Here is a 27,177-nt window from a genome sequence, read left to right as displayed (position 1 = left end):
AGTCTCTGGAACTCAGCTCGTGTCCTGCGCCCTGCCTAACCCCGTGGCTATGATAAACAATGCTGACATGCAATCGGCCCCAGATCACGTGGCCGCATGTTCTGGCTGCCAGTTGAGGTGGGTGAACGTTGCCCGTTGTATTTTAATTTTTTTTTCTGTAACACTCTCACTATGCTGAAAGAAAACCTATCGTGTGATTCATTCAGGTTCTTGAAACTTAAGGGGGCACTCAAGTGGTTTTTGGGGAAGCTACTTTTTGCTGCGATGGCGTTAAGGAAGTGTCAGTGAATGAGTATCTTAAATTTTAGAAGGCAGAACCTCCTATTAATCACGCAGTAATAAAATACGTGCGGACTCTTTTCTGTTGCTGCCCCGACCAATGAAATTATCGTATGTTTGAAAATTTTGGCGGCCTTTGTAAAGTTTCACTAAAGAAACAATTTTCACTTTATTTAGATATGTTGTGCATGCTAATTTCACGAGACGTAAAATAGTTCTAGTTTAGAATACGCGATGCTGGAATCATCGTTTCACAAACAAGGGACTACGTTTTCTCCTTGCCTTCCTCCCCGGGGTGTGAATTTCCCATTCCCTCGGGATGCGCGGAAGCGCGCGTGTCATGAACTCTTTCCCTCCGGGTTTTCGGAAAGTGCGTTCGTCTCTCCCCGACCTTCCGAGGCGAAAGTCAACGTGGCGACATCGTTTGACATCACGTACCAGAGGTTATGCTGCGATGCCAAAAGATTGTTTGGTTCCAATTTGCCCCAACCGTAGATCGAAGAACGCCCGAAAAGGTCTGCGTTTCGTCGTCCTTCCGAAAGATGAACCTCGGAGAAGCACGTGGTTACGTCGCGCCGGCCGCCAAGACGACACACATAACTTGCCTGCCCATGACGCCCCATTTTTTTCACGACCAGTTCGACCAAAGGGAGTTCTGGGCGGAGGACACGGGTCGTTCACAGCTTCGATGGAACTTGGTGCCGACGCTTCTGCTTCCAGCGCTGCTATCGTCCACATCGCACGTCGGAGTGGCGTCACAGGAAATCATTCCTAGTTCGACTGTCCGCCGAAGAATGCCAATCTCTAACGGCGTCAGGTCCTCGAGCGTAGAGAACTCCGCCATGATCGAAGCGATCGAAGCTCGAGTGACCAAGAGGTTCGGCCAGTGCGGCGGGTGCGGCTATCTCGGGATCGCTGCGCGACGCAGCGTCGTCCAACGCCATTGGCCCGAGATCATTTTGATATGCGAGCGGTGACCAATGAGAGTGGTATTGCTTTCAGATGGATCCGAGGTTTGGCGGGCTTCAATTACATTTTTATTAAAGAAATAATCACCGCACGACTATATTTTTTGGTTTTTAGCGATACTTAGGGCGTCTAAATTCAGTTGTCATCATCAAAACACGAACTCAAAAACCACTTGAGTACCCCTTTAAGGTATTCATTTTAAGCGGCATTTGCGCAAAGTACGAAAATCACTGCACGCCACTGACAAACTCAGTATCAACATTTTTTTTTTGCAACAAATTTAAACTGATTTTTGGGCAACGCCCTAAACATATTCAGCACGGAAACAGCGTATTGCACAAAATAAATATATTTATAAAGCGGCCGACTCGAAACTTTGCCAAAAAGTATGACGTAGATGGCGAAATTGTGCTACCTTGCTTTTTTGGAGCACTTTAACCAAGAAGTGACGTTTAACTTTCTCACTTTCGCTGTTTATTGATCACGGCAATTACAAGCGCTCACGTCTGCCAACCGGGAAATCAGTACCTACTTTGCTGTACGCTTTTAACGGGACATTTCTTCGCGTACTGACAATGCATCAGTTTTTAGTCTGATTTGTTTTTTTTTTTTTTTTTTGCTGCGTTTTGATTTGTGGGTCACACACGCGGTTTAGAAAAGTAAAGCGCAAAAGTGGCGAGTTGCAAACTTTGGTGAGCTGCGCGAAGGATAAACCAAACATTTTGTCTCTACGAAACCGAAATAAACAACTCGTCAAAGCCTTTGCCGACTTTCCCGCCTGCCTCATCCTTCTTAATGTCCTAAGCACCGACGCCGAGCGCCGTCATGGTGAAAGTAAAAAGAAACAAAATCCAGGAGCCGACCGATGTGTCATACTAACACTTTCGGGCTCTGAGTTTTTTACATTTCGAAGTCAGCGGCATACTGTGCCCACAATTGTCGTAAACAACATTTGTATTATTATTTTATACAGGCATACAACACGGAGCGTCTCGAAGTTTGCGAAATATACCTTTTTTTTTGTGTGTTTGCCTTGTAGGGGGCAGAGATAAAGGCGTGGTGCCTGACAAAGCCTCTGTCCCCTAAAGTCCAGCAGCTCAAAGTAGTTACATAATAAAAGATTCTACAAAACATTATACAGTTAAAATAAATCAAGAAAAACAAGTCAAAGAAACAAGAAGAATAGACACTATATTCATTTGCTAAAAAAAACTCTATAAACGAGTGGTTGTCGTAAGAAACCAAAAACAGTAACAACAAACAGTAACAACAAAAAAACTAGAATGCAATAATGCAATCTTGTGTTCCTCCGACATACCAACATCACAAGCAAGTTCACATGAAGGAATACAATGAAAACAAATCTTTGAAATTAGCTATACCTAGTGATTGTATTCTTGGTGAAATACACTATCCAAATGAGAATGCGATTTCACTGCCAACCAGGAAACTTCTACAATCCCTTTTAAAACCAGGTAACGTGTTGTTAAAGTTAATGTTGAAGTTCGTTCTGTTTAGAGTTTTAGTTGTTCGAAAAATGAAAGTTTGTTGACATAGTTGGTTCTTATGGCCGGCATCCTTCGCTTCGGATTTCTAATAGGATATGCACTGAGGCTGTTCGCTGGGGTGGTGTAAAGTCTATTTTTATGTATCCATAGTAAATGTGTGAAGTAATATATTTGATCTGCCTTAAGAATATTATATTTGATGAAGAGTGGTTGTGTTCTTAAATTTCTGGGCATCCCCTTTATAATTTTCACACATTCGTAAGATTTTTTCTTCTTTTATTTTGCAAAAGGATAATTTTATTATAATTCGCCGCCGTTGTCGTTCCCCAGACCAGAATACCATAACAAATTTTGGAGTAGAATAAGGAATAATACAATGTGTGTTTTAACCAGGTCGGTATCAAATTTTGTATTCTATAAATGCCTCCTGTTACCCGGGATAAATCAGCCTTTATTTTGTTTACATGGCAATTCCGTGATAGATCCTCAGCAAACCAGACGCCCAAAAATTTTGTTCTGCTACCTGCTCCAATGTTATGCCCTCGTATATTACGCTAATGGAACTATAGTCTTGCTTATTTACTGGTTTAAAAATGATATACTTAGTTTTTTGCATTTAATTGTAGACGATTTATTTGCAACCATATTGATAATTTCGAAAGTTATTCATTAGCCAATTTCTCGACGCACTTTTTCGTCGCACCAGCAAAGAATATATTTGTGTCGTCTGCATACATTATTAGTTCAGGGGAACCTGGTATTGTCGTAATGTCATTAATGTACACGAGGAATAATAGAGGGCCTAAAATGGAGCCTTGAGGAACACCATGTCGTATTTTCAATTCATTAGATGAATGGTCATTTATAGATACATATTGTTAACGATTTGAAAGATACGTTTTTATTATTCTTAGCGCAACTCCTCCTCCACCGTAGATTTCAAGTTTTTTCAATAGAATATTGCGCTGCACAGTATCAAACGCTTTTTGTAAGTTCAAAAAAACTCCAAGAGTCAATATTTTTTTTTTGAATATTTTTGAACAATTTTATTCTTCATATCAATTAGTGCTTGTTCCGCAGACCTATTTTTTCTGAAAACCATATTGAGCCTGCGTTATTGTTTGGTGCTTCTGAAAGAAACTCGTTAGCCTGTCATTGATAATGCGGTCAAAACTTTTTTAAAAATACTGGACGAACCGAGATCGACCTATAATTATTAATATTTTCCTCTCCTCCTCCCTTATACACAGGGGTTACTTTGGCTATTTTTAATTCTTCGGGAAAATCACCAGACTCTAGCATCATATTTATTATATGGGACAAAATGGGACTTATAATGTCCGCGGTCTGCTTTATAGGTAAAGATTTTATTCCATGATCTTCAGCGCCAACATCAAGTTTTAAGTTTCTAATCAATCTTTGCACTTCATTTGACGTAGTTGGAATTAGCATGATAGACTGCATCTGATTCATCTTGGACACACTGTTATCTGCGCTGACACTCTTCCCCATGTACGTGCCTACGTCAATAAAATGCCAATGCATTTCGTCTGCTAGTTCTTTTCTAGATACATTTCTATTGTCTATTAAGATTTCCTTCAAGCTGTATCCTGTTGACCTTCTATTGGTTAAATCATTTACGGTATCCGATACCTTTCTACTATCATTGTGATGATGCAGAAACTTGTTTTGATAATAATCGCACTTTGCGCTCTTCAGATAGGTGTTCAGTTGGTTTCGAAACCTTTTGAATTCAGTTAAAAAAGAGGGATCCCGACTTATGATGAAAGCATGATACTTGCGGTTTTTTCTTTTATACTTTTTATACAGGTCGCCAGATACCCACGGTTTTCTTATTTTCTTCCTTCTTTTTATCTCTCTCAAGGGAAACGCAGCATCATAATTCTGGCTAAATTTAGTCTCAAAGATTTTATAGGCATGGTCCGTCTCACGTTCTTCGTAGACGTCATCCCAACTTCCTTGTTCTATAAGGCAGCGAAAAGTTTGTATTGAGTTGGCATTTATTGGGCGGTGCCAAAACGTTTGTTTTTCGTTGTTGTGCTCCCCAGTTAAATAAGACCCAAAGCAGAAGATGGGAAAATGGTCACTAAGGTCGTATAATATAGCGCCAGCTGTAATATGACCACTTTCTAGGTTTGTAATGCAGACGTCAAGAGATGTAGCAGTGCTGTAGTCACCCTGGTTGGCAATGTTATCACATTGCCACAGGCATACTGATGGATGATGTCGCGTAATTCTCTCGCATGACGGTCACCTGAAAGCATGTTTATGTTCACATCTCCGAGGATAATGAATGACACAGATAACGACCCGAGGATGCATAGTGCGTTTTCAAGAAATTGCATGAGTTCAAACATATTGCCGGAAGGTGGTCCGTACAAGGCAGCAACTACTGTATTAGACGTTCTATTGAATAAGCTTTCGACATTTTCATCCATTCTTGTTAGGTCGTTCATAACTTGAGACTGTAGGTTATTTTTGGGACAAATGGCTATGCCACCGCCCCTTTTTTCATCTCTGCTCAGATGTTCGCATTTATAACCCTGCAGGTACGGTGGTGTGCCTTCTTTAGATAACCAGGTTTCAGTGAGTACTAGGGCTTCAAATTTCGCACTCAATGAGTGTAAAAATATTTCTAGGTCATCCACCTTATTTTTTATGCTTCTTGTATTTAAGTGTATAGATTTAAATTGTCTTTCACCTTTTCCATATTATTTTATTAAATACCTTCGCCAACCACGTCAAAGAAAAAGGAAGAAGAGAAAATCCGATTCATCTGACCTTTCACGGGCTGCTCTGCATGCTAAATGTGTTTTTACTTATGCAATTGTTTCAGGGTTATATTGCGCGTTTTTGTTTTTTGGAGTGCTGGAGAAAATAGAAAGTTTTAGTAGATCGTAAGCCGCGGAAAGCAGGCCCAGTGGGTGGCTGCTCAATTCATGCTTCGAAGTGATGACACGAGCTGCCACTTGCAAAACGTGGCTCTAAGTCTCTAAAATACTCCAAAACAGAAGTAGATATATTAGGGTCGTCAATGGCCCTTTAACGTTCATTGCGAATAGAGATTTCACAATGCAGCGGTGCACTGCGAGTTATTATCCACACCAGTAAGGGTGAATATTCAGTACTACTGGGTGTTTCAAGGAGAGGCCAGGCTCTTTAAATCGACCGCGTAATTCGGTTTCTTAACCTATCGCGCTACAACTTTGTGCAGCGTTGCCTACAGGTGGTGCATTTTTTTTTTGTAAAATCTGCAAAAAGCGAGCTTACCTGAGGAAAAAGTAAAGAAAGAAGAAGGCTTAGCTCCTATGGAAACGGAGCGAAGCCACCGGTCTTCAAACAATACGGCGCCGTTTTGCACAGGAGACAAGAGAGGGTGCAAGCTGTCGCGACGCCAACTGCCACCAACGAACGAGTATACGACGCCGAGAGCCGGCGTCTTTAACAGACGATATTGTTCGACTCAAAAACGGCGCGCGTTCCGCAGGCGGCGACAGTTGCAGAACCAAAAACAGGCGCGGTAACAAAAAGGAACTGCAAAGCAGACGACATCAGTACCCCGAAAAAAACAGTCAAAATATCCCGACAAACCATTTTCTTACTCCATTATGTGTCCATTCAATGTGTTTTATTAGTAAGCATGATAAAATAATGCATTGGTAACTGATATCAGAAAAGCTCGGGCCGCTTTTGAGTCGAAAAGATCGTCTGCTAAAGACGCCGGCTCTCGGCGCCGTATACTCGTTCGTTGGTGGCAGATGGCGTCGCGACCGCTTGCGCCCTCTCTCGTCTTCCGTGCGAAACGGCTCCGTATTGTTTGAAGACAGGTGGCTTCGCTGCGTTTCCATAGGAGCTAAGCTTTTTAGAGCGCAGCTCTTAGGGGCCCGTTCCCGGCTTGAGCGGCGTCGGCGTCGGCGTCGGCGTCGGCGTCGCCGTCGGCGTCGGCGTAACCGCGACCCTCGTAGCCCTCGTGAGGGTTACGAGGGTTACGAGGGTTAATCTCATGGGGGTTACCCTCACGAGGATCACGAGGGCCACGAGGGTTACTTACCCTCGAAACCCTCACGAGGGTTACGAGGGTTAGTTACCCTCAAAAGGGTTACCTTCACGAGGGTTACCCTCACGAGGGTTACTAACCCTCGTAACCCTCGTGAGGGTTACGAGGGTTAGTTACCCTCAAAAGGGTTACCTTCACGAGGGTTACCCTCACGAGGGTTACTTACCCTCGTAACCCTCACGAGGGTTACGAGGGTTAGTTACCCTCAAAAGGGTTACCTTCACGAGGGTTACCCTCACGAGGGTCACGAGGGTTATGAGAGTTACCCTCACGAGGGTCACGAGAGTTACCCTCACGAGGATCACGAGAGTTGCCCTCACGAAGGTTACTAGGGTTACCCTCACGAGGGTCACGATGGTTACCCAGGTCACGTGACCCCCCGTTGACGTCATAGCCACTGATGACGTCATCAGTGACGTCACTGATGACGTCACCGGCATCCGCATCGTCATCGTCATCATCGCTGACGACGTCATCAGTGACGTCACTGATGACGTCACCGGCATCCGCATCATCATCATCACTGATGGCGTCATCAGTGACGTCACTGATGACGTCATCGGCATCGTCACGTGGCCCCAGGTCACGTGACCCCCCGACGTCACGTGACGCCCCAAGGTCACGTGACTCACACAAGGCCACGTGACTCCCACAAGGTCACGTGACCCCCCGCCCCCCGAGGTCACTTGACCCACCCCCCCAGTACCCTTCCCTCCTCCTCCTCAAGAGCTGCGCTCTAATTCGGCGTTACAGGGAGTTGTAAACGGCTTTCATTTTTTTTTCTTTCTTTACTTTTCTTGAGGTGAATTCGCTCTTTGCAATTTTTAAGAAAAACAAATCCACCATATGTGGGCAACACTGCATAAAGTCGTAGCGCAATAGGTTAAGAAACCGAATTTAGCGGTCGATTTTAAGAGCCTGGTGTCTCCTTGAAACATCCAGTAGATACATGGGGTCTGCGGGGCTAGTTTTCTCGCCCTTAATCTCCTAACGAGGTGCAATAACAAGCTCAGTAACCATTCCCCAACCAAGCTTGTGATATCCGTGATTTATAACGATATATTTGAAGTTGGACACCTATTCTAGGACACGTCAAGACAACAGTACACTATATTTCTTGCAGGATGGCATGTTGGAGCAGTGTCTTCTATATTGCAAAACGATTCCTGATCAGAATGGCGATGTTTGGAATGTGAATGTCACAGCAGAGGATGGGACACCTTGCAGCAACGGAAAGGTGGGCTTAAACTTCACTTCTTATGACGGAAGTAAAAATAAACACCCAACAAATTAAAAATTAACTTGCACTTCATGACCTTCTATGAAGAAATTTTTCTCATACTCTTATTATTTCAGCCCCCGAAGATCTGCATAGCTGAACAATGCGTTGTTCGGAAAAAAAATTAAAAAAAAAAAAAACGAAACATAACCTGCCGGGTGACTCAAATGAAAAAAACTTGAGGTGAAACGCCCCACGCAAAACACGTTTTGTTTCCCAAGAAAATAAAACAATAAAAGTGATTTAACTATTCGAGTCAAGGCATCATTAATTGTGAGCACAATAAAGCCGTTAAAAAGAGCATTGTTTCAAACTTTGTGGTTAGTAATCAGCGAAGCTCTGATTATCATTTATTCACCAAGCTTAAATTGATAATTACTGGGTATTTATGCTCGCCGAAATTTTTATTTAAACATGACCTATAATAGCCCAACTACAAAGAACACATTTTGCGGCTCGAAATTCGTTTTCTTTCCGCCCGAAAACACCCGGTCGAAGGTTGACCGGTTTCAGCAGCGCTCACTCTCTTTTCCACGATAAAGTGGCGTTCAAAGAGTATCAATGATATTCAAAGTCGTGGGTCATCAAAGGCATACATTCACTATGAAAACTGAAGATAATATTAACCTCAATTCTGTAGCCTCATTAAACTGCACATACGTTAATGAAAAAAATGCTGCAGAGATCTGGGCAAGTACATGTAGTATGTCATTCTTAGCATGGCGATGTACCGCGGGCTTGACGACGCGATGGCAGACCACGACGGACCAATGTTGCGACGGGCGTGGGAACTGAAATTCATGCCACCGGCCAATCGATCTTCCAGCGCCAAATTGTGTTGCTTTTGTGTTTAGACAGCCTTGAAGTTGGTGTGCCTCAACGGGTGACCTTTCGCTCAGCCGTAAACTAAAAATTTAGCCAGAGCAGTACAACTGCTAACCTGGGGTTTTTAACGTGCACAACGTAGTAGAGATTATAGAAAGGCGTTCCGGTACGGAGCTCATTCAGATCGAACGGGCAGGGGGTGGGTCTCCAAGCTCAGAACATCGAGCTTGAAGGCCCACCGGAACATCGAGCAGAAGAGATATAAGTGCGAAACAAACGCACGACAAACGGTGCACGCAACTTCGTCGCCGTCATCGTCTGGTCTGCACACCGTGGAAGCGTAGAAAAAAAAATACACGGTCGGGTGTAGCTACGTTACTTCCGGAATCTCTCTCCTCTACATTCCTCCCTCTTTCTCGGTGCACATTGTCCACATGTCGTGGCCACGAGCTTCCGTGCTCATGTTTCGGTTTCGGCTTTGAGCGGTTGAGTGTTTTGGCTTTATTAAAATTATACGTGACTGTAGCAAAATATTGATCAGTGGTCTCTGACACCATATTAAGTCGACGTGCAAACAATTAAAACAATTTTTTTTTAGCGACGGGGGGGAGGTTAGTGTTTTTTTAAGCTCCGCTTCTATAATTTTGTCTCGCTTTATCTCCCTGTAGCATATATTTAGGATAAGGGAACCAGCCGAGATAGCACGGCCATGAAGTTGAATATTTAGCCGGGACGGGGGAGAGGGGACTCCAGTGGTTTCGCGTAGTGCAAACAAGACGTCTGGGTTGCCAGAGCAACCTCCAGTGGAGCTGGTCGCCTCTGCTCTACCTGCGTGGAGCGTAAGGGACGGCGTGTTACGGGATCAGGAATATTTGGTTTAATTTTCAAGGTAGTTTTACCTTCTTTTCATTTTTTCTTGTCCAACAGGACCAGGAAAAGCGCGTGGTGGGAATAACTGCTGTTTGCTAAGTGTGCGTCGTTAGTGTAAAAATTTGTGGGATAATTAGTCTGTGAAATTGAAACAGCAACTGCATTGAAACAGCAACTTCACAAGTTGCTGTTTCAATGCTGTGCTGCAAAGCAGGACCAAGCGTGGAAGCTGACACACGTGAGAGAATTAGGCACAAAGTCTCAAACCCTCCTGTGCTGATAATCACACTTCACCTCCTTAAGAAGCCTAATGCATATGTTCAAACCTTACAACTATATGTGCTTTGTTTTCCGCCCTTGACTACCGCGGTTCAAGAAGTTATACGCCTTGCAGCCCCCAACAAGTTCTTGGACGGAAAAAACCCTTAAATATTTCACTGTCCGGTGTATTGACAAGGCAGTGTTGTACGTGTTCCTCAAAAAAAAAGGAAAGCGTACGACACTTCAGGTCGATTCGCCAGGTCGACCCGTCTCGGAGAATGACATGACGCACTGATTCCAAAACTCGTAGTCATTTATTCACTGTCATCGTCCGCGCCTTGATTTTTAGAGCCCTCGCGATTCCGCTGCTCCGCGTGGCCATTTGTACTTGGCCCCCTCGCGGTGAAAATGACTATGGACGATTTGGAATGCGAGCCACCTGGTCCAACGCTTTGGGTTCCTATGCTGCCCGCACATTTCTCCGCTCCAAAACAACAAAACAAAAAAAAAACAAAAAAATAGAGGTCGTCCCCGGAGGTGTTGGCTTAGCTCTCCTCCTAGATCAGCAAGAGTCTCCGCAGATGGCCGAGCGCCGGTCCAACGTCAGTACTTCGGGACGGTACCGATGCGGTTGTGGTAATTCTGATGATAGGAGGTGCATCGCCGCCGCTACGTCTCTGATATATTAAAAGATATTAAAACATAATGTAGCCATAGCGTGGCAGGAATAAGTTGCCGAGCCCGAGAATGACGTCTGCCTTGCTTGAGTAGTGCAGAAGTTTCGCCTGGGAGAAGGTGCAATAAGCCGCTGGAAGCGAAAGTGGAAGGAACTGCCGCGTTTTCATAAACGGGTTAGTTATAATTAATAAGTTATGCATTCTCTCTGACCTTCATACGTCATTCCGTTTGTCGGGCTGATGGTTAGCGCTTCCTTGGACTAACCCAGATTACAACCCCCTTTCAGTGGATGCTTCTTTTTAGTTTCTTACTTAAATATAACCAAAATTACTTTCCCGGTTGTCTTACAGATTGAGGATATTGGAAGTGATCGTACTATGGGTGCTAATGCCATTTTGTAAATGTTTCAAGCACTCCGTGAAGTTAAACATGGAAGGGGGGCGAACGCTTCGATATCCTTAATTATCTTATCATCATTTACCGTACTTTTCTCGGGAAAATTGCAATTCGCCCCGAAATATATTTTATCTTTGCTTGTTTCTTTACAAAGCACATGTTTCCCTGTTTGCGCAAATGCCACCTACTTGTTTTCTAATTTCTTTACGCAGATGTCACAAAATGTCAAGGCAAGATCACAAAGGTTTAATTTCTAATCGCTGTAATTGCACGGATCCGCTTAGTGTTCCTGAATTAAAAAATCTGTCTAAAATAAACTTTATAAAGCCCCGTGTTCCTATGTGTACCCCATAAAATCATTGGTTACAACTGGCCTGGTAGACTTCTGAGGTGCTTAAAAGCAGATTTTCCTTATGGGCCACAAAATCAACATATCAAATAACCGAGACCTGCAGTTTTATTGAACGAGTTATGGTGTGTACGAAACAAAATAAAGTATCTTGAACATATTAGTCAAATATATTTGTTGCTTTTGTGTTTATTTTTCAATTTCGCAAAAGATAAAACAACAGATGTTTTCATTTTTTTTAATAATAAAATTCGAGCGTTCCGTCATTTGCTCACAAAATTAGAAAATAAAATGTGCAAAACGTTAGGAGAAAGTTCTACAGTTAGAAAAACAAAACAAAAACGTTTCCTGATTCCCTTCGCAGTTTAACATGACTTTCTATTCAAAGTGGTAACCCGCGTTTTGTACAAGCGATTCGTACCTTTAAGAGTTACGCAGCGAAAAACCACACTGTTGAGTAAAGGTCAGCTAGCCGTTTAAATAGCTTTATTGCAGAAGTCACGAAAAACAATGTCAACGCGACGAAACACGTATGTCACGTAAAGTTTGAAGGTGACGAGGTAAAGTTATGAGCCAAGTGGGATATGCTCTTTGTTTACGACGTGCTGATAAGAGCGAAATGTACCTTATGCGAGATTGACATTTTTGAACGTTTGGTGCCCCTTCTAAATACTGACCGTTGTATAAGGTAGCACGTTTTTCGTTCACTGACTCATATTGTACCATAATTTAGATTTTGAAGAAGTGTTTTTTTTTACGTCATCATCTGAAGTCTAGTTATGGCTGCTCGATATGTCATGAAGTCACCTCGACTGTGATGAGATGCGCCAAAACAGTTCCTTATTTAGCATAGCAAGATTTGTTGCAAGATGTAGCATTATGGGAAAACACTTTGCCACTTCGAAACCGAACTCCTAAAATGTATTGCTCAATAAAAGCTTTATGGCCCAAAAGCAGCTACAGCTATAATGGACGAGGTGGAATTCTCTCCCGATTCTTATAGGAAATGACAACCTATGTCTTATCTTATGGCAGCGATATTATCGGGGCCGTCCAACAACTGGACTATTTTGTAGCCCAATGTATTCTACCTAAAAAAACAAGCTTGTATAAATATTTATACAGGTTTACCCGTGTGATTCATACGATGATATGACCATACAGGGTGCTGTATCTAAATTGGTTCCCCGTGTACATACGGGACCTGTATCCAAAGAGTAGATGTATGCATGTATTTCCTGTTTACACACAATACCTGTATGCATGCAGTTTTTCCCCTATGCACTCAGGACCCTACACGGAAACAGGTTTGCCTGTTTAAGATAGCTAATTCAAGCATGATAAACAGGCCATTCACAACTGAAAGAAAAAAGAGAAACGTACCGACGAAAACAAAAGCGACGAAACTAAAAACAAGAAAATACTAAAAACTTACTTTTACTATATTTCTATTAATGTATCAAAAAGGTACACCACATCAAATTTTATCTCTCATGTTTCCTCCGTGTTGATCAAGGGGAGAGCGCCACCTTTAGAGCGCACGCCACACGACGTCGGCAGATGCGTCTCAGGATACGTTTCCGTCGTTTTCAGAAGCGCATCAGGTAAGGATCAGGTTTTGTTGCAGAACATGTTGTGTTTTCTGGTTTAGTGGCGAGTGCTTGAGCTTGCTTATTGCGAATATGCAGTCCTCATAACAAGTCAGAGTACAAGACTAAAGAGGGGCCGATATGGTAGAAGAGGTGTTCCCGTTGATGTGTCGTTTCTGCAAGTGTGGAGGTGATAAGTGTTATAGAAAGGATAACATGGTCACTGACAAGTTTTTCACGGGTGTGGGTCCAGGTACCTTGAATTCGATCCTGGAGCAATGCGAGGTCCGGAGAAGTAAATTATTGGCGACCAGTCCCCTCTCTTGCCGGGATGTCGGCGCTGTTCAAAATGACGAACTGGCACTGTAAAATTTAAAAATCTAAAATTTTTCATGGGCGGAGGGTGGCCCGATATTCTCAGATAACATTCGAAGCATTAAAAATCTTTGCCCAAGAGGACCTCGTATGTGGATGTCGATTCCGCAGCAAAGTCAAAGAGGGGCTTGATTAAACGATGCTGTTTAGGGGGATTGTAAAAGTTGAAAAAAAAAGGTGTGTTTCCCAGTGAGGTAGAGATATTAAGCACATGCCGGTAGATTATGGGAACGTTCTTAGGGAATGTCCAGCGGCTAGTACTGTAGATTTCACCTCAGGTATGTGGATACTTGCGCAGCCTCGTTAGGGTTTGCATGCACAACTCGGTAGCCGGAAGATTAACCGCGTAGCGTAATTTCCAGAGAAGCCGAAAGAAGCCATTGTTTAAGAGGAGTACGATTGGTTTTGATACTCCCGCAGTTTCATTGTATGAAAAGATACACAGTACATTTTACCATTACGGTGTTATGGTTAGGTCGGAGGTGGGAGGGGGTTGTTGGGAAGGGGGAGGGGGCGCTTTATTCTGTGGGGTCGGAGGATCAGGGTCTTTTAAGGAATTCAGACTGGGCCTCCGTGGGCGTGGGTGTTACTGTGAGCGCGACTAAGCTCTTTAAAAAAGAGATCACCTTCGTGATCTCATCAATGTGGGAAACAAGGGGTCGACTAAGCCTAGGATGTTGCAGACCATTTTTTCAGGTTCATCATGCGTTGGGTGAGTTGAGCGATCTGTTGATCGCAGGGGGCCATTCGTTCATTGATTAATACAAATTTCTTGTCAATGCGTTACTGATAATCGGGAGATATATGGATGGGGGGACGAAGGAGTAATGGGGAAAGGGTGAACGAAAAGCAGGGGGCATAGGGGGAGTAGCCGGTGGCGTCGGTGGTGAGACTCTTCTCGGGGGGTCTGCTGCCGGTAGCGTACGCGCCAGTGGCGACGCTGAAGCCTCTGTTGTAAGATCTCTGGCTGGCCACGGGAGAGTAGCTGGTCGGAGAGTTGGCCATTAGGTGGTATGCGAGCTTGGTTGGTGTGCGGGTGGTTTAGGTGGAGGAAATTGTCGCCTCCATTCTGCCGTACGGGGGAAGTTTGGTATTGGCTCGAGTGTCAATGTTAGACTTTGGATGGCTTGGTGCGGTTGCCCGGACTGTTGGTAATGTCCGGGCGCCTCTTGGTTTCTGCGTGTCAATGTGAGCAGTGCTGTGTGCGTCGGTACCGACCATTTTGTATGGGGGACGATGAGGACCGTGATGTGATTCTCGACAGGGTTTTCCGGAGATGGAATAGCTGGTTGTAGGCTGCATTATGTTATCTTTGTCTATGTTTTGTTGGACTTGGCGTGCTGGATTAAATGAGGGGTGTTCACCGTCGCAATGATAGTAAAGAGAGGTGCATAGGTGGTGGCTTACTGTTGTAAAGTCGACGCCTGTGGCAACTGACGGAGCGGTGCCCGTGGACTATGCAGCGTTCGCATTTTGTGGCATTTGGGTGATGAGGGACGGGGCTGCTACTCGTCTGAAGAAGACGGTGTGGGGAACTGTGGTGCCTTCGAAGGGTAGGATGACTGACTCGATGAACCCCATCGTTTATGCCGTGATAATGGTGGCTTGATACCATTTAGTAGAGGCCACTAATTCATAGGAGAAAAGGCCGACTTCGAAACCTTGTATAACACCTGTCCATGAGTTAAGTGGTGCGGCAACATAGGATGTGATTCGTTGGAGGTGATTATTGGTTCTTATGTCGCCGACTTGTGTGAGTTTTTGTGCTTTGTATTTATAGGTAGTTTTGAGAAGGACGCTTTACGGTTTTTTGTGCGAAGCGAGTTTGTATTGTTAGATCCTGACATTCTCGGGGTCAAAGTGCCGCAGCTCGAATGAAGGCGGATAGGGATGCGTACATTTTGATGTGTTTCAAGTGGATGGCGTGGGTGACTGGTACCACAATTGTGTGGAGACGTACCACAATGCTGCGGTCGAGGTACGAGGCTTTGTTTTCGGTGTTTGCCAGGCGCTATCTACCGTGATCCGTGTCTGGATGAAGATTTTCGGGGGAAGGGGAGGGAGCCTAGTTTGAGTCTGAGTCGATGTTTCCGGCGTCTGAGTGTTATTCGGAGGGTGATGTTGCGGGTGGGGGTAGCTGCATGCCTTGATGCCGCCGATGCGGCGTCCGTTATAGCGGAGCGTTGCACCAGGCAGGAGGCTCAACGAGGCTTAACGGCAACGCCGCCGCCGCGGAGATGAAGATTGTCGTTAATTCCACCTTCATACCCACACGCTGGTGTCAAAATGAGGATGGAAGCATTCGGGGCAAGGTGAAGTCAACATTTTTCGTGGATGGCTCACCAATGAGAGGATGTTGATGGATTACTCGGAGCACAAAGTGAGAGAGCCAACACTCGCGGCGTTCGAATTTGAAATCCCTCGATGATGAAGTGCGAATCCCACGCTTCGAAATTAAGCCCCGTTAGCTGCAAATTGTGCCACGCTGACGGCAATCTTAAATCTTCGGTTTATGTATCAAGATGCTAGGCACAGTGATACGCGTTTTTCGTTCATAATACTCAACAGTGTACGTTCCGAGTACTAAATTTCAATTGAAGAAAAAACAACTGTATAAAGAAATAAAAACCCATCATACTGTGTTCTTGAGCGCTTTCGAGTCGGTCTCAGTGTTCAGATATAACACACAGGTTTCTCTGTTTAAGCTGGATATACTGTTTTTTTAAGTTTATTCCAAACATATTCTTTAAGGCGGTGGAGAGTTACACGAGCGCCGACTTCACCACGTATTTTTAGGCTCGTGACAGATTATATCGGGTGAAATTCATAAGGGTAAGTTGACTAAATAACTAAAATCTCTTCATTAACTTTTGGAATATTGGTTTCTGGGATAATTTTAGAATTGCATTATCGACGGTTATTACTAGTACAGGCCAGAGTAATTTATAAGATGTATGAACATGGAATGATGTTAAATATTTTTCGATCAACTTTCGCGTTTTTGTTTTTTGCCCGATCTAAAAAATGAACACAAAAAACCGCATCTGCCTACAATGATGCTTCGAAGAAGGACGTATTGTTTTAGGTCACGTCTTCACTTGTGTCGTCTTCACACGCATCAAGGAAAGGCTGTCGAGAAACTGAAGACGTCATATAAACGACTACGTCAGTCTTCCAAGCGTCATTCTGGGCAGGGCATCATGCGCTCTTTTAGCATTTTTGCGCAGAAGTTTTAGATCGGTCGAAAAAGCGCGAGAAGTGATAGATTCATTCATCTAAACTGGTAACCTTTTTTGCAAATCATGTAAACTTATCTGATCTCTAATATTAATAGCTATGAATTGCTTTAAACCAATAACTAAAAAGTTTATTTTATTATTTAAGTTAAATTGTCTACTTGAACTTAACGACTATTCCCTCATTCAATGTCCACCAAGCCTTCTAAATACAAGATGAAGACATAACTCCTCGAACTCTTATTTTTTATTTCGTTTAAAATTATCTTGGAATTAAAATCAAACACCATGTATATTGCTCGTGTCGTGCACACACGACCTTCTGAGTACACTTGTTCTTCCGCTTAGAATTTCGGTGCTGTAGCATGTTGGATGTATTGTATAACGCAAAATGGCATGTCAATAAAGCACCGAGCACCACGATGCAGCTATCATAAAGAATCGAAAACGATGTGTAAACACATCAACTTAAACAAGTAGTACACTCAAATACCCACATCAATGACCTTTATGCTTGGTCACCGAGAACTTGTTTACTCGAAGATTGAGAAAGGTCATTTTTCTCTGACAGCCACAAAAGTCATGGTTCGCTGACTATCCGAAAGTGCAGAATTAAGTAATTTTGACATAAAAAATATAGCACATCACAAGGATTTGAGATAATGCTTTCAAACGTTCGTATCAATGGCATGGTTGAGCAGCAAACATATCTTCTCGTCAACAATCTATTGACGACGGCGACTTCAAAGCTTGTAAAAAAAAATTAAGTTATAAGAAACTTAAAATTTACTAACTCACTTTTTTAATTATTGAAAATAAACAGGGTTCCAAATATAATCTTTCTTTGCGTCATCAAAAACCCCTAAATTGGCAAATTGTAGGTAGGGTGACGATTTCACTCACGTGAAACTTCTCTATCCCGTCGAAGGGCCTGCGGAGGTACCTTATATTAAAAGGTGTTAATTTACGTGGCAGCCCTAAACGGACCTTGTTTGCTCATGTTGATGTTGATCAGAAAAAAAGCAAGGCCACGGGATAGAGTGTCGGCCACAAATCGAAGATATTGGTTTGACTTCATAGCGCGGGCGAGCGATGGCTTCGCGCTCGCTGTGAAACGCTGCAAGGCGCGAGCTAGTTGGCGCTGCGTGGAATAAGTACCCTGCCAAAAACCAAAGTATTACTTTTCTCTATCTGAATTACAGAACTAGGAAAATCTATCTAGGCTTTATATCGATTTCAGTATTTCAAAAATTAATCTTATGTGTACAATCTGGATATCAGGTTTCCAGATACAATTCCAGTTAGATTCTCAGTTCCATTTTCCAGATAGTGAAAAGTTATCCTCGATTTAATGGTAGGGTAGTGATGACGTTTGGGTCGGCGAGGTGGGGGGGGGGGGGGGGGGGGTGTAGGCTTTTTCTTCTAGGTGGTATTGGGCCAAATGGCGTAATGTGACGTCATGGGAGGCATAACAAGACGTGACATGTGGCATGATGCGACAATATATGGAAGGATGGATGAATAGTTCGGCGGTTTATGCCACCGAACGGTAAGCTTTTCAATTACAACGAATAAGCTCTGATTAAATTTTAATTTACCTAGGAATAATAATTAAAAAAAATATATCGCCACATCACAGTAATTCTGGCCATCTTGCTTGATCTTTCTTGCACTACACGAGACTCATACACACTCTGTTTTTTAAATGTAAATAACAAGGTAAGGCATAGTAACGCTTGGAAACGCCCTCGCTTCACACGCGGCTGACCCAGAATCTAATCTTTAGAACACCGAGGCGGAGGGCGATTCTTTTCAAGCATTAGACGATATGACGACGGACAGTCTACGTCCAACTAATAAAACTACTAGTAAGTTCACTATTGCAACGGTCACGTGTTAAGTCACAAACAGCCAGGCGTGGCTAGGTTAACCCACATGGCTCGGTGTTCGTAATGTAGCCACTCACCTAACACCTACTAAAACAGACGCAGGTGACCCTGATTTTGGGTGTGTGAGCTCACGTGGCTGGGGTCCGTGGGGACGCCGCTCCCTAAGCACCTAACTCCTAAGATATAGCTGCTCCCTTCAGGGGTTAGTTCTTATAGAAAAGAAGTGGGGTCTGCTTAAGATAACGTAGTGAGATTGGACTCTACTATATCTTCTCGAATCATCCTCGACATCTGAGGGAACACGATTTCTCAAGTTTGAAGGCGCCCATGCGTTTATTGTTTTTTCAGAAACAGAAGAGTATTTATTTCCATAGTTGAATGGATCGTAAACTATTAACACACTTTATGAAACGACAGTTGTTTAATTAAAATTCGGAGTTTATAAACAGGTCTCGACAGGTGACATAGTGGAATGCTGTTTAAGAAGACGTTGTTGCATATACATGTAATCGTTTATAATATAAAGACATGTGGAAAGCGGAAGAAATAGCTCCAGGCTCACCCGCAAATGTTAGACTACCTTTCCGCGCGCGACCGATTGCTGGGATGCGTTGTATTCAATAGTGTTGAATGTTTTCTTCGAAATATCACACTGACATTAAGTAAAACAACATCTTCCTAATCCATCATCTTATACTCGGCAAGCTTGCGGACTCTCTGGGTACCAGCAACGCGAATACTACCGTTTACAATGGGTATTGACATTTGAAATTCGGGGTTTAAAATGTTTATTTTGACATTTGAAAGGTTTGTTTACATTGAATTGTTCTAATGTGTTTGCCGTATTGCTCATCTCGCTATATATTTGGGTTTCTTTTAGCAAGATAGTCATTCAGCCAAGTGAAAATTTGGGAGCTTAAGATGTCGCACGTCCTTCTGTGGATTTCGTTTTTTGCAATTTGGACGGGAATTCACGATGCGTCTAGTAAGTTTCTTTAGTTCAATTTTATTATCCACCCGCTTTGTATGCATTTGGCAGTACTACGGTAAAACTTAGCTCACGTAGCATGCAAACGAATAACTAACAACTAGTATGAAATAATGAGATCATAAAAAGGACTCCGTTTTAAGAGGAAGGAAAAAGAAAAAGAGGCATAGCAGAATGGCGGGTAATCACACTACTACTAAACAATACTGGGTGCATTAAACTTGCAATCAATCTGTTTAAAAGATAAAAAAAATGCAAGAAATTCGAAAACAGGGAATCGTTTTTGTTTTGTTTTTTGGTCCATGGTAGGGGCCGCATTTTAAGCGTATTTTTTTCAATTACGTCAGTTTATCACGCAATATAGATTCAAAGGAAGACGTTCATTCCCGTTTCCTGAAAGAAGTCTAAAAGGGAACGGTGGTATGGGGCCATGTGTTCAGCGTTAATAATCCGGCGGCTGTTCAGGATGAAGGCCCAACCCGCTGAGATGGCGCTAAAGGGTCGCTTGAATGCCCGGCACGTCTAGAGGACGTGCTCTCGATCCGCCCCTAGCGTATTCCGAGCCCACTTTGAACCTGCCCGGGCTTTTAGTTAGCCGCGTATGTAATACAAAGTGGCCTTTAGTTAACAGCGTACGCAATCTAATTTGGTTATGTCCGGGTATAAAAAAGTAATTCTGCGTGAAATGGAGATTCTGGGAACGACAGTTCCAATTGTTAGCAAGTCATTAAACAGTGGTTCCAGGAGTTAAGAACCTATATTTTGATTGCGACTGGGTGTCGATTAAATATTTAACCCCTTATTTCGACACTCCTTAATCAATTATTTAACTGATTATTTGGCCTTGTTCATTCCTCATAACAATATAAAAAAGTGTTGCCTTTTAGAGTGCAGCTCTTAGGCGCCCGTTTCCGGCTTGAGCGTCGTCGGCGTCGGCGTTGGCGTCGGCGTCGGCGTCGCCGTCGCCGTCGGCGTAACTGCGCGGGGCATTATGGATAAATTTTCCCGCTAAATTGAGCAGAAAAATTTCCCCGCTAAATTTAACGGAACAGTTTTCCCGTTAAATCCAGCGGAAAGAATTTCCCTGCTAAGTTTAGCGGAAAACTTTCCCCGCTAAATCTAGCGCAAAAACTTTCCCCGCTAAGTTTAGCGGAAAAATTTCCCCTCTAAATTTAGCGAAAAAAGTTCCGCGCCAAATTTAGCGAAAAAATTTCCGCTCCAAATCTAGCGGAAAAGTTTTTCCGCTAAATCTGGCGGAAATATTTCCCCACTAAATCCAGCGAAAAAAGTTCCCCGCTAAATGTAGCGGAAAAATTTTCCTGCTAAATTTAGCGGAAAAATTTCTCGGCTAAATTTAGTGGGAAAATTTCCCCGCTAAATCTAGCAAAAAAATTTCTCTTTTATATTCAGCGGAAAATTTTCCCCGGCAGATTTAGCAAAAAATTTCCCGCTAAATTTGGCGGAATAGTTTCCCCACTATATTTAGCGGAAAAAGTTTTCTCATAAATCTAGCAGAAAATTTTCTCCGAAATGGGAGGCGAGCAGGAGAGAAGGAGGGGCATAGCCCCCTCTCCGTTCCTTCCCCTCCTCCTCTACAAGAGCTGCGCTCTAATTAGGCGTTACAGGAAGTTGCAAACGGCTTTCATTTTTTTTAATTAGTGACAAACAGCGCAATATACAATTTTGATTTCATATCAGCCTGAATGAGTAATTGATAACAGTTCATATCAACCTCGATGAGTTGTTGATAAGAGTTCACACTCACACTCAAATTATTACTTCACCTGCAACAGGCCGATATTCGTTGATATTCTACTGCAAGAGCAACCTCCTTGGTTGCTCAAAAAATCTGCTGGTCACAACAGTTTATGCTGCGCTAATAGGACACTCGAACGGCGTTGAAGTGACCGAGACACGGGTAACCTTCTGCGATTGTCTGGAGTTACAAAACACGCCCATACAGTTTAGTTTAGTCTGAAAGTTCTTCTAAGGTTTGCCCTTCGTGCTGTTGTACTTGTCCACGCCTGCGTGGTGAATACGTTTAATTTTTGTATTTTTTTGGTTCCTCAAAATTTTACTGCTCAGCCGTTTGAAAAGCTAATCGTGGCAAAACATTAAATGAATAATCGGCCTTTAATCGATCAATTAAGTGCACAATCCTATCTTTTTATATTTTTGGAAGACATAGAATTGAGAGTGAATCAATGGCCGAGCCTGTTAACGCACCACCGCTTGGAGCACATAGAGCGAAAGCTCACTCTCCAGTACTCAGGGATGCTGGGCTGAATCCAGACTTGCGCCCGTTACCTGCAAAATGTAGTGTATTACAATTACAAATTACGAAGCCTCAAATTAAATGGATTGCGGTTAAACATTATTGATTCTGAATTATCTGCTCATATCACTCCAGTTTCTGTATTATGTCCATATTCTTAAAAATTAGAGTGGTTAATATAATCAGCTTTCAATATCTTGTATTAAAAATACATTACAAATAACTGCCGCACAAAGTAAAATGTCAGTCAGAAAATTACTTCAAAAAGGAACAGATTACAAGATATCCGTTACTTGTAACGGCTTACTTTCCAAGTATGATTGAATCCCAAGCCATATTTGTTTCGATCTGGATGAGTGTCGTACCGGCGAGCGGTCTTGTATCACTACTGCGTGGTTCACATTAAGCTGGCAATGGTACTGGCTAAATTTCTCATCTGCAACTTAGACACCCGACGCCCACTGTTGCCAACTTCCGACTATACAGACTAAAAATACGTATTAAAACTGAATTTGTGCGTCACATGACTAGGAAGGAAGAAGGGAGGAAAATGGGGAGGAAGGGTATAAGAACGGGGGAGGGGAAAAGGAGGGGAGAGGGAGGCGTAGGGTGGAAGATGGAGACGGGAAGAGAGCACAGTAGGAGGTTGAGGCATGGTATTTGGAAATGGTGCGAAAGAGAAAGGAGAGACAGGATAGGGGAGGGAATTGGTGTGTCATATGGCATACATTTCTCCGCTAAATTGAACGGTGAAACTTATTTGATGTATCAGATAATCATGGGAGGGAGGGTATTGTATGGCAAGGGGGGAAGAGAGGAAGCCATTAGAACCCTTACGAAAATGGCAGATCTGCACTTATATAAAAAATATGGTTATATGAAAAATTGGGCTTATGTGGCCATATCAAGCACATCAGTTTATATAAGCCTTATCTACCCAGATCTGCCCAATTTTTTTATATATCCATATCTGGGTCTGCCAAATAGGGGTATATCTGCCTCCCATATCAGGGTTTTTTTTTTTTTTTTATTATTCTTGCAGATTTGTTTAAAAAAAAAAAGTCATGAAAGCTACACTTATGCGGTTTGTGCGAGTGAGTTATGCGCCCAGGGGGACATTATGTGAGCGGACAATCTTTGCGATAAGTCGGCTAATTATTTAAAATTCACTACTTAACTTTTCAATTAGTGAAGATAGACATATGGTTCCAATAAGAAACTTGCTGAGCGTCGTCCAAAATCCCTAAATCAGTCAGTTTCAGAAAGACTCTCAGCGCGTGAGAAGCGTAGTAGTGCACTAAAGTTACCACTCGTGGAGCAGGTACAAGGCTAGCGGTTTCGGTAAGGCGCTCGTGCTATTTTTCCGTCTATTATCAGCCTCAGCCTTGAACCTGGTCCACCAGTGGTAAGTTCAGCGCACTACTGCGCTTCACAGGCGCTCAAAGTCTTTCTAAAAATTACTGGTTAGGGATTTTGGATGACGCTCAGCAAGTTTCTAATTGAAACCATATGTGTATTTTCACTAAGTAAAAGTTAATTAATGAATTTTAATTAATTAGCCGACTTATCGCAAAGATTAGCGAACTACATAGTATCCACCTGGGCGTATAACTCACTCGCACAAACCGCAAAAGTGTAGCTTTCACGGCTTCTTTTAAAACAAATCTGCAAGAAAAAAAAAAAAAAAAAAAAACTGTATCCATGCCTTGTAGTACGTCCCATCATGACGTCGAACACCGGTATCCACCATGCTGGTGGTTGACCCTTCGACGCTTCACAGCGAGAGCAATGGTAAACTGTGCTGCGCTCGGCTGTAGCAATCACCCGGTATCCTGACGATCGTTTTGTCGGCATGAACCGCGAGACAGAGTGTCCGCCAATTTAGAAAAAGTACGTCCGCGGATGACCGAGTTTGCGGCACGCATCTTATAGCGGCGAGCAACTGCACTTTTCTACCGTTGTTTACGTTCGCGCACGCCTTTGCATCGGCTTTTGCCCATTCGTGGTGCTGATGCCCTTCGCCTTTCGTTACATAACGTCGTTTTCCCGCTTCGAGCGTACCTTCGGGGCTCCCGGCCGAGTACGGGCGATTGTCACGCCGCGAGCCCGGCCAGACGGCGATCGGTCGGCGGCGGACCCCGTGCGCAAGCTCGCCGAGACGCCGCCGTCAGGCTATCGCTTTGTGCCGCCCGCGAGACGGTAACCTTTGCAAGGAGCGAAAGTATGTGGGCAAGCCCGTTAGGAAACATCATAATACGAAGCCTGAGTCAATGAGAGTTGTCCATTATTTGATTTATCCTTATTTCAAGGTTTAGATTATGACGCTAAGTTAGCGTTGTTTACCAGTATTTCTCGAGATCGCAACAATCGTTCTACAAGCGATTCGCAACGCCGCTTGTCAAATTTTAGAACGCGTAATTAAGAGTCTTTGTTGTTGTTTCTTGGCGAAACGTCAAAGCTTTGTCGGCGGCATATCGAAAATTTTTGCTTGTAGCGCAATCGCACCAATGCCGAAACATGCTGCACAATTATTCTCCCGGCTGCCAGGAGATCGACGCGGCCTAATTCAAGAGGCAATCTGGAAGAATACCTTTAGGAAAACGATCAATTGTTGCGATGTAGTTTGCAGCGCACTTACGTTGACGATACCGGACTTGAAAGGTGTGATCCGAGATATATGATGACACGGGCATGACAGCCACTCAAACACAAAAACTAGAACGATGGTGTCCGTAAAGATTCAACACGATGTAGCACAAGCTGTCGTTTCTAGAACCGAATTCTAAACGTATCACAAAAATCCTTGTGCTTCTTTGAAGAAATCGCTTGCAGAAGCAGACAGCTGCAGCAGCCACGCAGGGCGAATTCACACGCCAAACTAGGTCCGGCTAAACGCATTCCGAAAGAGAACGGTTAAAACGTCATCCATCAAACCACGTGTCAACGCACCTTCTATCACGCTTTCAGGTTAGGGAGGAAGAGAAAAGGAGAGAAGGAAAGGCCAAAACGGGAGTGTACGAACAAAAGGCTTATCTCATGGGGCATCAACGACCACGTGCGAGCGGATTTGTCACTTGTACCGAAGGCTGACAGTGCAGTGAATGCTATGTGTGGCCTTGGGCTCCAGGCAGATGCCATGTCCTGCTTTATCATTAGCTTCTAGACTGTATACGTCACGTGACCCTAACCGGAGACACAATTGGACTAAAACACGCGCAGCGTCTACCCTACTGTCAATACCGAGTGAGCATACAGCTCTATGAAGTCCAGCTTTTTAACTTCCAAGAAGCTGTCCAGCTCGAAAGTGACCCGAAACTATGCGAGTTTGAAGATACCATGTTTTAAGCTGTATAACTCCCATTATAATTTTAAACTAAAAAATAAACGCGAATATTTTTCGTGCACGATATCTACAAATAAAGAGATAAATAAATATGTATATATATTTTTACCAATAAATTCAAAATTATGTGTACAGAATTCAAAAGCAAAAGTTCAGCTAGACGATAGGGACAAAGCACAGAAAGGGAGAAACAGAAATAGAGATATACACAGCGGTGTGTATGTCTCTGTTTCTGTTTCTCGCTGTCGGTGTTTTGTCCCCATTGTCTAGCTGACCGTTTACTTTTGCATTATGTACCAACTAGCTCAACTTCAGCCTGTCATGTGCACACTGTTAGGTTCGCATTTTTTTAAATTTTACATTTCTTTTCGAAAGAGTTACACATAAAAGAGACCACGGACAGCACATCTACCGACTTTCAACACACGATGAATCGCCGACGCTCGCAAAGCTCGCAAACGAACGGATGCGATGCTGCACGAACGGTTTTTGAAAGGTGCTGCGTATTATACTCCGGGCGCAACGGCTTCGCAGCCCTTCGAAGGGAAAAGGATTCGGGACGACGAAGTAGCATCGTGCATCTTCAGTAAGCTACCGGTTCGTGTTTACCCGTTCAATTTAGCGGGGAAACATGAACAAAATTAGTTTCGCTACTAGATTTAGCGAGAAAATTGACGTCACGTGACATACTTACCAAAACAATTTATCGCTAAATTTAGCGGGGCAGTTACAGCGATGGCAACGCCGACACTGCTTAAATCGGAAACGGGGGCCTAAGAGCTGCGATCTAAAATGCATTATTTGATTATCTCGCTTTCCGATCGCACTTCGTGATATTGTCACACGTCAAACATACAACCAAATATCTTTTTAAATCTTCAGAATGCGCAAATAATTAATTGGTTCACATACCTGGAATAACTTCACTTTAATGATGGTAACAATAGCTAACCAATTACATGAGACTCATGCAATATAGATCAATCAACTAGTGTCTTAGCGAGTACATATGGCTTATTGCTTGCACGACCGGAACGGGACCATATATCATTATCAGGGGCTATATTTGCATGCGTATGTGGCGATATCTGGCCGTATTTACGCACTTATATGGCCACATCTGGCAGTATTTGCCCACTTTTATAGCGAAATATGGCCGTATTTGCGTCTATATATGGCGGAATATGGCCATATTTGACTACTTATATTATCATATATGGCCGTATATAATATATATCAGGGCCATATCTGACATTTTTGTATGGGGACGTAGGTTGGAAGAAGGGAAGCGAGGAGAAAGAAGGCATATGGGGGGACATCTTTGGAGGGGGTAGGTATGGGGAGAGAAAGGGAGGGGAAGGGAGGAGAGGGATAAGGGGAGGAAATCGGTGCGTCACGTGACATATATTTCCGCTTTGAGTAGCATAGAAAATTAGAGTTCTGGTTTATTCCAGATTCCCCCGACCTTGACCGTTTCAAAGTAAAAAGATATTTAAGAACTTCGACTGTTATAAAAAGATATAAGACCATATCTTGTTAATTGAACGTTAGCAGTGTATCTCCTGCCTTCATGTAAACTAGACGGTAATACAGAACACCGTTGCTTAAAACTTCCTTTATTCATATTCTGTTTCGCCGTGTCCGGCTTCCTCCGGACTGTCAGTTTTTTTTTTTTTGTGATTGATTTCTTTCTGCTCGCTTAAGAGAAACGAATACGATAAGTCTATATTAGACACTACCTGTAATAAAGAAAACGTTTTCGATTTAGTTAAAACCATTTTAAAAAAGCTAATATTTTTCCCTATTAATGGAGTCCATAATAAAATATTTCCCACTCCAGTACTTCTAGCATCTGGCTAAGAAGTTGAAGGTAAGATGATCTGGAGGGCTGGTTGGTTGTCCATCATGAGGTTATATAGCGTAAAACAACAAGGAATGAAAGACAAGGGAGGCGCTAACTGACAACTCAGGTTTTCATACAGTTTAAAAA

General features: G+C 43.2%; 1 protein-coding gene across 1 annotated transcript in view; it reads left to right on the top strand.

Moving 5' to 3' along the window:
• The window catches only part of LOC115331446, a 95,604-nt gene extending 87,363 nt beyond the window's left edge, over window positions 1-8,241 (top strand). Inside the window, exons 12-13 of the mRNA XM_040218594.1 lie at window positions 7,958-8,071; window positions 8,191-8,241. Coding sequence (XP_040074528.1) covers window positions 7,958-8,071; window positions 8,191-8,241 — 165 coding nt within the window. The remainder of the gene's footprint in view (window positions 1-7,957; window positions 8,072-8,190) is intronic.
• Window positions 8,242-27,177: the final 18,936 nt, after the last annotated feature.

This window comes from Ixodes scapularis, unplaced genomic scaffold (genome assembly GCF_016920785.2).
Source record: "Ixodes scapularis isolate PalLabHiFi unplaced genomic scaffold, ASM1692078v2 PGA_scaffold4__175_contigs__length_147842914, whole genome shotgun sequence".
NCBI classification, from domain to species: domain Eukaryota; kingdom Metazoa; phylum Arthropoda; class Arachnida; order Ixodida; family Ixodidae; genus Ixodes; species Ixodes scapularis.
The sequence above is the reverse complement of the archived record's forward strand: the minus strand, read 5'-3'. Positions and strand labels throughout refer to the sequence as shown.